The sequence below is a fragment of the Danio rerio genome, chromosome 12 (genome assembly GCF_052040795.2).
Source record: "Danio rerio strain M-AB ecotype USA chromosome 12, GRCz13ab, whole genome shotgun sequence".
In the NCBI taxonomy this organism is placed as follows: Eukaryota; Metazoa; Chordata; class Actinopteri; order Cypriniformes; family Danionidae; genus Danio; species Danio rerio.
Window position 1 is genome coordinate 51,472,501 of NC_141032.1, and position 12,500 is coordinate 51,485,000.

Sequence of the window (12,500 nt, forward strand, 5' to 3'; positions counted from 1 at the left end):
AGCGGATGCCCTTCTAGCTGCAACCCATCTCTGGGAAACATCCACACATACTCGTTCACACTTATACACTACGGAGAATTTAGCCTACCCAATTCACCTGTACCACATGTGTTGGAACTGTGAGGGAAACCGGAGCACCCGGAGGAAACCCACACGAATGCAAGGAGAACATGCAAACTCCACACAGAAACACCAACTGAGCTGAGGCTTGAACCAGCGACCTTCTTACTGTGAGGTGACAGCACTACCTACTCTCTTTCTCTCTCTGTGTTTTTATGTGTGTGTGTGTTCAGACATCATCAACACCCCGAAGCCTGATGAGCGAGCCATCATGACGTATGTGTCCTGCTTTTATCACGCATTCGCTGGGGCAGAACAGGTACTGCAGAGGGGAACAGTGCACAACAGATGCATCATGGGTAATTCAGTGTACATATGATGATGATGATGTGTGTGTGTGTGTGTTTCTAGGCAGAAACAGCAGCGAACAGGATCTGTAAAGTACTTGGAGTGAATCAGGAAAATGAGAAACTGATGGAGGAGTATGAGAGACTGGCCAGTGAGGTACGACACACACACGGCACGGTGGCTCAGTGGTTAGCACTGTGGCCTCACAGCAAGTAGGTTACTGGTTTGAGTCCCGGCTGGGTCAGTTGTTGTTTCTGTGTGGAGTTTGCATGTTCTCCCCGTGTGTGTGTGGGTTTCCTCCGGGTGCTCCGGTTTCCCCCACAGTCCAAACACATGCGCTATAGGGGAACTGATCAACTACACTGGCGTAGTGTATGAGTGTGTGTGTCACTGGAATGATGCTGATTATTCAGCTTTACATCACAGGAATAAACTACATTTGCACATGCATTTAAATATAAAATAGCACTTCTTATTGATAATGTTTATAAATTTATGATATTTATAAGTATAGTGTTTCAGATTATTGCTGTTTTTATTGATCCTCTAAACACTCTGAAACAGCTGCTGGAGTGGATCCGCCGCACCACGCCGTGGCTGGAGAAGCGAGCGGCAGAAAACACCATGGCCTCCACCAGACGCAAACTGGAGGACTACAGAGACTACCGACGCGTACACAAACCTCCCAAAGTGCAGGAGAAATGCCAGCTGGAGATCAGCTTCAACACACTGCAGACCAAACTGCGCATCAGCAACAGACCCGCGTTCATGCCCTCAGAGGGGAAGATGGTGTCTGTGAGTCACACACTCACACGCACATATATACATACACACACACGCACACACAGATATATGCATACACACACGCACACACACAGATATATGCATACACACACGCATATATATATATATATATATATATATATATATATATATGTATGTATGTATGTATGTATGTATGTATGTATGTATGTATATATATATACATTTGCATACACACACACACACACACACACATACACACACACACACATACACACAGATATATGCATACACACACACACACACACATACAAATACACATATGCATACACCCATACACACACACACACATACACACACACACACACACACACACACACACACACACACACACACACACATACACACAGATATATGCATACACACACACACATACAAATACACATATGCATACACACACACACATATACATACACACACACACATATATGCATACACACACACACATATGCATATGCATACACAAACATATATACATACACACACACACACACACACACACACACACACATATATATGCATACACACACACACACACACACACATGTATACATACACACACACACAAACACATATATACATACACACACACACACACACATACACACGCTCACACACATAAGATGGCGTTGAGCATGGACGCCGTGATTTGACACGTGATTTGATTTGACACACAAATATATATACATACACACGCTGGCGCACACACACACAAATGCATATTTACACATGCAAACACACAAATAAATGCATGCAAACATACACATATATGCACACACACACATACATACATACATACATACACACACATACATGCATATTTGCACACACACACACACACACACACACACACACACATATATATGCATTAATGTGTGTGTGTGTGTGTGTGTGTGTGTTTGGTGTGTGCAGGACATCACCGCCGCGTGGCAGGGTCTAGAGCAGGCAGAGAAGGGCTATGAGGAGTGGCTGCTCAGTGAGATCAGACGTCTGGAGCGTGTTGAACATCTGGCTGAGAAGTTCCAGCAGAAAGTCTCCACACACGAGAGCTGGGCGCAGGGTGAGAGACATACAGCACTGCACACACACACAGCGCAGATTCCATGCATATATCTCTGTGTGTCCATTGCAACAGTAATACATTAGTTTAAAGCGTCGTTTATAAAACTCAAGGGTACTGTACAAACAATATATATAATTTATAAACTAACAGGCCATGATAATGAAGCAGCAGAGCAGTGCAGTTATCAGGAGTATGTTACTGAATGTTATTGAGTCCTAAAGTTTAGCTCAGACTTGACTTTCTAACATTTACAAATTGCGAATGTACCTGTAAATATGTGTTACACACTGAGAAAACGGCACATTATAGACTGCAGCAAGCCTGATTGATCTTCTATGGTGATTCCATAGTTGTCATGGTAACACAAAAACTATAGTAATTGATCTGTTGTGGCGATTCTACAGTTGCTATGGTAACACAACAACTATAGTAATTAATCTGTTGTGGTGATTCTACAGTTGCTATGGTAACACAACAACTATAGTAATTAATCTGTTGTGGTGATTCTACAGTTGCTATGGTAACACAACAACTATAGTAATTAATCTGTTGTGGTGATTCTACAGTTGCTATGGTAACACAACAACTATAGTAATTAATCTGTTGTGGTGATTCTACAGTTGCTATGGTAACACAACAACTATAGTAATTAATCTGTTGTGGTGATTCTACAGTTGCTATGGTAACACAAAAACTATAGTAATTGATCTGTTGTAATGATTCTACAGTTGCTATGGTAACACAACAACTATAGTAATTAATCTGTTGTGGTGATTCTACAGTTGCTATGGTAACACAACAACTATAGTAAATAATCTGTTGTGGTGATTCTACAGTTGCTATGGTGACAACCACTATAGTCAAATAAACAAATAGCTGTAGTTTTCAACAACTATTGAGTATATTATGCTACAATTTGTGTGTGTGTGTGTGTGTGTGTGTGTGTGTGTGTGTGTGTGTGTGTGTGTGTGTGTGTGTGTGTGTGTGTGTGTGTGTGTGTGTGTGTGTGTGTGTGTGTGTGTGTTGCAGGAAAGGATCAGCTGTTGACTCTGAAGGATTATGAGAGCGGGTCGCTGACAGACGTGAGGGCTCTGTTACGGAAACACGAGGCGTTTGAGAGCGATCTGGCTGCACATCAGGACCGAGTGGAGCAGATCGCCGCCATTGCACAGGAACTCAAGTATGACCACTTCCTTTTTCCCTTTTCATGCAAACGTCTGCTTGCCATACCGTCAACAGCATACCATGCTGTTGTCACAAAATAGTCTCACAGCTTTTGTATATGATTTATCGGCTAAACAATATCAACCTAATATCATACTTGACCAATAACGATAATATTTAAAATATATTGGGCTTGTGGTATCGTATTTTCGGGAGAACTAACTAAACGGGAGGGTGGTGGAAGATGGGTGTAAAATATGGGAGACTCCCAGAAAAAAGAGGGTGTTGGCAGGTATTATTTATCCTGACATTTGACCCTAATTATCTTTCTCCAGTTCATTTACATTTAAAGGCGCAAAAACAGCTACATTCCCAAAAATTGACATTTTCGACAGGGTATGTATTAGATGATCTTAATTTGCTATGGTAACCCAAGAACTTTAGCTATTGATCTGTTGTGGTGATTTTATGGTTGCTATGGTAACAAAAGTACTATAGTAATTGATCTGTTGTGGTGATTTTATAGTTGCTATGGTAACACAAGAACTACAGTAATTGATCTGTTGTGGTGATTCTGCAGTTGCTATGGTAAAACAAGAACTACAGTAATTCATCTGTTGTCTGGATTATGTATTTGCTATGGTAACTCAAGAACTATAGTAATTGATCTGTTGTAGTGATTCTACAGTTGCTATGGTAACACAACAGCAATAGTAATTGATCTGTTTCATTAATTGATTCTGTAGTTGAAAAGAACTAATATGATCCTATGGGTATTTTGATCTGAAACTTCACAGACACATTATGAAGACACAAAAGACTTTTTCTTTTACATCTGTTTAAGAGGCCCTTTAAGTGTAGATTAATAAAAGGCCCCTATGTACCCTTAAATCTGAAGCCCTTTAAGTATAGATTCTAACTGATGTAAGCATGCCATGGTAAATGCCAGTGATGGTTAACACTAATGTCTACTCGTTCGTTGTCTTGTCCTATAGGGGTAACTCTGACCACACTTCCAGTATGCCATGTCTTCCTGCTCATGTTTTGGATGGTAATGGTTTAAAGCGGTTGTATTGTTTAAGCGTGTTCCCGTCTGGCTTCAGTGTTTGGTTTCTATTGTGCTAAATGTGGTTGGGAGCAGCTGTCAGATTCCTCCTGAGACAATGAGCCAATGCTGTACGCACAAACACACACGTCTCCTATGCATATATATGTATTTATATTCACCGCTCTATTTGTAGTGTCTGCGTTCAGTTGTTGATGCCGGTGTGTCAAAGTGACATGGGCATGTGAAAGTTCCCATCAGGCCTGCTGTCAACACCTCCGTCAGCACAGGTGCACCAGCGGCTGATCACAGGACAGTTTTATGCATCTTTATTGTGTCCAAAGGGCATTTACACACAGTCCAGACAGTTCCTGACAGACTTTCAGATAGATCCTCTGTAGTCATGCTTGCAATTGAGTTGACTTTGGATTTATAGTTGAAGACTAAATGATCAGTTGTTTTTCACATGAGGTTTACAGTTTTTCTTGATTGCTTTGATGCAGTTGTCAACTGAACCTCCACATTTTCAACACAGTTAACACAGGCCCAAACAGCGGCGCTCATGGTCAAAATGACACATTTGCTTGTTAAAGGCACATGCCATGTCAAAACATTTACAATATGCAACAAAAGCTAGTTTTACCTTCAAGCAAACAAGTATATGAGCTCTTTCAATTAATCAATACACAATGCACAACAGAATACAACATACAGAGCCATTGCTTGCCATTGTAGCCTATTGAAATGCCGTTTGTTGTCTTTCTATTTGGGCTGTCAAATTTGCCTTTTTGCAAAGAATTGGATCCAGAATAAGAAAAGCTTTGATTACATTAATGTTGAACTCATGACATTTGTCAAACTGTGGCTAAAAACTGAAATACTGTAAAAAAACAAACAAAAGTAATACAGTTTTTCTCGTTTGCCTTGACCTGGTTAAAGAAACTAGGTTCCACTTTATTTTCATTATCACTATCCCAGCAGAGCAGAAGACAGGTCTTGCAAATCGTCACCTTTGAATTATAAGGTTCTGAATGATTTTGAGATATTCAATTCAATTCAATTCAGCTTTGTTTGTATAGCGCTTTTACAATGTAGATTGTGTCAAAGCAGCTTCACATAAATGGTCATAGTAACTGGAACAGTGTGGTTCAGGTTTTAGTGTTTAAGTTCAGTTCAGTTCAGTTTAGCTCAGTTCAGTGTGATTTAATCATTACTGAGAGTTCAAACACTGAAGAGCAAATTCATCGATGCGTAGCTCTACCAATCCTGAACCATGCGAGGCAGTGGCGACAGCGGAGAGGGAAAAAAAACTTCACCTGATATTGAGCTTCAGAGTTTTTGGACTCTGTAGCAAACAGTATGTGTGGAACTTCTTTTTTTATAAAGACTCTTAAAATGTAAACAACTTATAAAAAAACATCCCATAATGTAAATAAGTTGTCATTTAATAAGAATATGTTAATACAGTTTTTCTTGATTGCTTTGATGCAGCCGTCAACTGAAACTCCACATTTTCAACACAGTAAACACACAGGCCCAAACAGCGGCGCTCATGGTCAAAATGACACGTTTTGCTAACAAAATGCACATACCATGTCAAAACATTTAAAATATGCAACAAAAGTTAATTTTACCTTCAAACAACACAACTTGCAAACAAGTATATGAGCTCTTTCAATTAATCAATACACAATGGACAACAGAATACAACATACAGAACTCATTTGTTGTCTTTCTATTTGAGCTGTCAAATTTGCCTTTTTGCAAAGAATTGGATCCAGAATAAGAAAAGCTTTGATTACATTTTTATTGGATTCATGAAATTTTTCAAAGTGTGGCTGAAAACTGAAATACTGTAAAAAAAAAAAAAAAAAAAAGTAATAAAATACTGTAAATATTAGAGAAAACACATGTAAACCAATATACAGTCTAATCTATTGGACATAGCTACTATTGACCTCCTCTATCCATTGTGTGTGCGTGCGTGCGTGCGTGTGTGCGTGCGTGTGTGCGTGCGTGCGTGCGTGCGTGTGTGTGTGTGTTGGCAGTGAGCTGGATTATCATGCTGCTGCAGTCATTAATGAACGCTGTCAGTCCATCTGTGACCAGTGGGATCAGCTGGGAACTCTGACCCAGAAACGCAGAGAAGCTCTGGAGGTCAGTCTCACATCACTTACTTTATTTATTTATTTAATCATTTATTTATTTATTCAATTACTTATTTATTTATTCAATTATTTATTCATTTATTCAATTATTAATTAATTAATTTATTTATTTATTTATTTATTCAATTATTTATTTATTCATTTATTTATACATTCATTTTTGTATTCATTCATTTATTAATTAATTAATTAATTTATTTATTTATTCAATTATTAATTAATTAACTTATTTATTTATTTATTCATTTATTTATTTATTCATTTATTTATTTATTCAATTATTAATTAATTTATTTATTTATTCATTCATTTATTTATTTATTTTTTCAGTTATTAATTAATTAACTTATTTATTTAATCATTTATTTATTCGTTTATTTATTTATTTATTTATTTATTTATTTATTTATTTATTTATATATTCAATTATTAATTAATTAACTTATTTATTTAATCATTTATTTATTCGTTTATTTTTTATTTATATATTCAATTATTAATTAATTAACTTATTAATTTATTTATTCATTTATTCATCCCTTTAGTTAGTTGGTTATTATAATATACACCTAATCACAATAACAATGTGTGTGTGTGTGCACATGTATGCGTGTGATTGTCTGCATGTGTATAATTGTGTGCCTGTGTGTGTGCGTTAATAATAATATATTTTAAAAAATAAATAAATCAATAAATGCATGAATAAACAAATATAATAACATATTATAAATGATATATAATTTTATATGTATTTATTTATTCATTTTTGAAAGAGATCAAATGTAAAAAAAAAGGGCATACTTGTGGTAGACATCTATGTATTTATAAATAATTCAGAGAAGTCTATCCTGTTCTGTAAATCAGTGTTTTCCCATTTCACATTTTGATATCTGTAGACAGCAATTGTGATCAACTGAATGAAACACTTGACACACGTCTACAACATAAACCGCACAATGTTATGTACTACACTTTAGCTTATAGATTGTAGAGGTTATGTAGACACACTGGAGGTCAAATGATCTGGTGCTGGATTCAGGAATAAGGTTTTAACTAATATGTGTGTGTGTGCGTGTGTGTTTTAGAGGACAGAGAAGCTCCTGGAGACGATCGATCAGCTGTTTCTTGAGTTTGCTAAAAGATCTGCTCCGTTCAATAACTGGATGGATGGAGCCATGGAGGATCTGCAGGACATGTTCATGGTTCACTCCATCGACGAGGTCCAGGTAAACACACGGCATCTCACACTGTCCTAGCTACATGCCTTAAACATATCTTTTCCATTTTATTTTTTTTTAAACATTTATTTGTGATGATTTTCTCAAGCTTTAACAAAACATTTTGTACATTTAAAGTTGTAACTTTCCCCCCATTTTTGAACACTGCCGCCGAAATAAATTAGCAAACAAATAAAATTAAAATACAATTACAACAGGAATAAATAAAAGTATAGCAAAATTGAAAATATTGTTAATAATAGTAAATAATTAAATAAATAAAAAATAAAATAAAAATAAAAAATTATATATATATAATAATAATAATAGTAAATTAATAAAAATAAATAAATAAACTTAAAAAAAAAAAATAAATCAAATAAATAATTACCTACAGTACATGTTAATACAAATCAATATTCTGTTACATTTATAGTGGTCCTTTACATACATATCAAACTAAACCATATTGGTGATCACAGTTAAACCTGTTTGCACAGATTTATTTATATAAATCAGTTAAAGGAGAGAGTCTTCCTTTTCCCAAAACATGTAATCATAGGTTGCCATGTCTCATAAAATTTTTGGACTGATCCCTTCATTAAATACTTAATTTTCTCTAATTTCAAATATAAAATCAGATCACACATCCACATTGAAGCTTTAGGTGAAGCTGCTGATTTCCACTCAAGTAGTATTCTTCTCCTTGCTAACAAAGTAGCGAAGGCGAATACATTTTTTTCCTTGTTTGTCAACAATATATTGTGTTCTGGTACCCCAAAGATAGCTAGCTCAACACTAGGTTTTATCTCTAAATTAAAGGCGTCATTTAATGTTTTAAATATTTGTGTCCAATAGTCACTCAACTTTTGACAAGCCCAGAACATATGGAAAAAGTCTGCCTTTTCACTTCTACAACGATCACACACCTCATCAATAGAAGGATATATTTTTGAGAGTCTACATTTTGTGTAGTAGGCTCGATGAATAATTTTAAATTGTATGAGATTGAGGCGTGCGCAGGAAGTGGATCCATTTACTCTACTCAGAGCCTCTTCCCATATATTATCAGGTATTTCAGTTCCAATGTCGTTTGCCCACTTTCCTCTAATTCGGTCAATTAAAGCATCATTTGGAGACATGATAATCATGTATAATGCTGCAATTTGACCTTTAAGAGCAGTAGGAGATTGTAGAATTTTATCCAGCATTGAGGCTGGTGGTAAATCAGGAAAAGTTGAGCTCTGAGCTTGGACAAAGTGTCGGACCTGGAAATAACGAAATAGATTGGAATGTGCCAATTGAAATTTTTTGGAGAGGTCACTAAAATTAGCGAAGGTGTTGTCTATATAGAAGTCACAACATCTAGCCAGGCCTGCCTTCTGCCATTGAACATATGTGAAATCTAGCTTACCGGGAGGAAACAAGTGGTTATTACATAAAGGGTTTAGCATAGAAAAATCAGTCAGTTTATGCTTCTGTCTAAACTGGGACCATATCTTGAGTGTAGAGCATACAACGGGGCTTGAGGAATAATTAGACGGAGAAAATGGTAACTTCATTGTTATTAATGAAGAAAGTGATGTAGAAATACAAGTATTTGCTTCAGCTTTACACCAATCAACCTCTGGGGTATTATACCAACTAACAATTTTTTGGAGGTTAGCGGCCCAGTAGTAACTAATAAAATTAGGAAGTGCTAAACCTCCCTGGGATCTATGTCTTTCAAGAAGCTCCTTACTGGTTCTGGGATTCTTCCCATTCCATAAGAATGATAGGATAGGTGTATTTATTTTATGGAAAAAAGCTTTTGGGAGAAAAATTGGAAGGGATTGAAATAAGTATAAGAATCGAGGTAGGATATTCATTTTTATACAGTTCACTCTGCCTGCTAAGGATAATTGTAGTGCGTCCCATCTCTGAAGATCCAATTTAATTTTACTTAATAGTGGTAAGAAATTTTTTGCATATAAACCTGAAAAACTGCGGGTAATATGGACTCCCAAATATTTAAATCCAGATTGTGAAACCCTAAATGGAAGGGATGTTACATTAATTTGTAAAGCAAGGGAATTGATTGGAAAGCATTCACTTTTAGAAAGATTTAGTTTATATCCTGAAAAACTACCAAAATCAGATAAATTTTTTACTATCTTTGGGACGTTTTCAACTGGATGTGAAATGTATAACAACAGGTCGTCTGCATATAAAGAGACCCTGTGTTCCAACCCCATTCGATCAATTCCCTGGATAGACTGCGAGGATCTAAGCATAATGGAAAGTGGTTCGATTGCTAATGCAAAAAGAAGAGGGCTAAAAGGACAGCCCTGCCTTGTTCCTCTAAATATTGGAAAAAATTGGGAACGTATTTTATTTGTAATAACAGATACTTTGGGATTAGAATATAGCAATTGGACCCAGGCTATAAATTTTGATCCAAAACCGAATTTTTTTAAAACTGTAAATAAATAGTGCCACTCCACTCTATCAAACGCCTTCTCTGCGTCCAGGGACACCACCACCTCTGGGGCCTCCCCGGACGCAGGAGAATACAGAATACCAAGAAGTCTTCTTAAATTAGTAAATGAGTGACGACCCCTTATGAAGCCTGTTTGATCTGGTGATACAATTTCTGGTATGATGGTGTCAATTCTGGAGGCCAATAATTTCGCAAGAATTTTAACATCGACATTTAGCAGTGATATTGGCCTGTAGGAGCTGCAGTCAAGTGGGTCTTTTCCTGGCTTCAGAATAAGTGTAATGAATGCTTCTGTAAGAGACCTTGGTAACTCTGAATTAATTAAAGAATTTTCAAACATTTTTAGAAGAAGTGGAGCTAATTTGGGGGCAAAAGCCTTATAAAATTCCACTGTATAGCCGTCAGGGCCAGGGCTTTTGCCGTTTTGCATACCATTAATAGAATCTAAGATTTCTTGTAGATCAATTGGTTGTTCTAGCATTTCTTTTTGATTTGGGTTAATTGTCTGGATATTCAGGTTATTAAAAAAAGATGACATACCTGATGTATCTCCAAAAAAATCTGAAGTGTATAAGTCGGTATAATATTTTTTAAAGGTATCATTAATTTCTTTAGGATCAACTGTCAGATGTTGTGAGGCATTACGAATTTGTGGGATTAACCTGGAAGCTGACTGAATTTTTATCTGGTGAGATAATAAACGGCTTGCTTTTTCCCCGTGTTCATAAAAATTCCCTTTAGTCCAAAGCAAGTTTTGTTGGGTTTTTTCGATTGACAACTGATCAAATTCTGCTTTGATTTCCACTCTCTTTTTAAGTAGTTCTTCAGTGGGTGATATAGAAAGTTGTTGATCTAATTTTTCTATTGATTCTATTAGTTGTTGTAGTTTAGCATGTTTTAATTTATTAACAGATATAGAGTAAGATATAATTTCACCTCTGATGACTACTTTAAGTGTCTCCCACAGGACTATTGGTGATGTCTCTTCTGAATCATTTGTAAGTAAAAAGTTATCTATGGCCATTGATATATGTTTGTGAAAATTTTTATCTGCTAATAGGTTAGAATTTAATCTCCAATTAGGACGTTGGGTACAGTGATGAGTAAATCGTAAATCAAGAAGCAGTGGTGCATGATCTGATATTACAATCGAAGAATACTGAGTCTTTTCCACATGGGGAAGTAATGTCTTATCTAAGAAAAAATAGTCGATTCTTGAGTATGAAGAGTGAACAGGGGAAAAATAAGAAAATTCTTTCTTTTGAGGAAATAAAAATCTCCATGGGTCCACACAACCTGTTTGAGTCATAAAGGATGATAGAGCGCAAGACATTTTTGTCTGGGATGTTGTTTTTGGATTTGAACGATCTAGTGTTGGATTAATAACACAGTTCAAATCTCCACCAAAAATCAAACGATACGAGTTTAAATCGGGTAAAGAAGAAATTATTTTGTGAACGAAGTTAACATCATCCCAATTAGGGGCATAAACACATACTAGGGCAACAGGGGTATGAAACAGAAGACCCGTCACAATAACAAAACGTCCTTGGGGGTCTGAAACAAATTTAGAAGCATGAAATTGCACCTTCTTATGAATTAGAATCGCTGTTCCTCTTGCTTTACTGTTGAACTGGGAATGAAAGATCTGACCAATCCAGGGTTTTCTAAGTCTCGTATGGTCTGCTAGCTGTAAATGCGTTTCTTGCAGAAATGCTATTTCAGTATTCAGTTTTTTAAGATGAGCAAATATACGAGCTCTTTTGTTTGGTCCGTTCAAACCTTTAACGTTCCAGCTAATAAACCGGATAGAAGACCCTCCAGTCCTATTTGTATCACTCATTGATCAACCTTTGTTTTGTAAAGAGTAAGACCCTCTCTCCAGTACATGACAAGCAGGTAAAAGGAGAAAAAAAAAAAAAAAAAAAGGAAAAAGAAAAGGAGAAAAGAGAAAAAACAAACATATTTGGCAGTGATTCTCCCAACCCCACTGAACTTTACCTATATTTGCCTCAAGAACGGAGACAAATTGCAGGCCCCCACTAACCAACCCCCAGTAATCTCCCATCTAACTTATATCCGTTTCAACCTCTAGAGGGCAACCCAACATAATTAAACATTCTAAAATGTCAAA

At 36.4% G+C, this 12,500-nt stretch overlaps 1 protein-coding gene across 2 annotated transcripts in view; it reads left to right on the forward strand.

Annotated features, from left to right (window-relative positions):
* The window catches only part of actn2a (actinin, alpha 2a), a 42,492-nt gene that overhangs the window by 15,673 nt on the left and 14,319 nt on the right, over positions 1-12,500 (forward strand). For both annotated transcript variants that reach the window (NM_001442673.1, XM_087274418.1), the window contains 7 exons: positions 294-379; positions 472-564; positions 973-1,203; positions 2,143-2,290; positions 3,323-3,473; positions 6,551-6,659; positions 7,756-7,896. In NM_001442673.1, the coding sequence (NP_001429602.1) occupies positions 294-379; positions 472-564; positions 973-1,203; positions 2,143-2,290; positions 3,323-3,473; positions 6,551-6,659; positions 7,756-7,896 (959 nt within the window). The remainder of the gene's footprint in view (positions 1-293; positions 380-471; positions 565-972; positions 1,204-2,142; positions 2,291-3,322; positions 3,474-6,550; positions 6,660-7,755; positions 7,897-12,500) is intronic.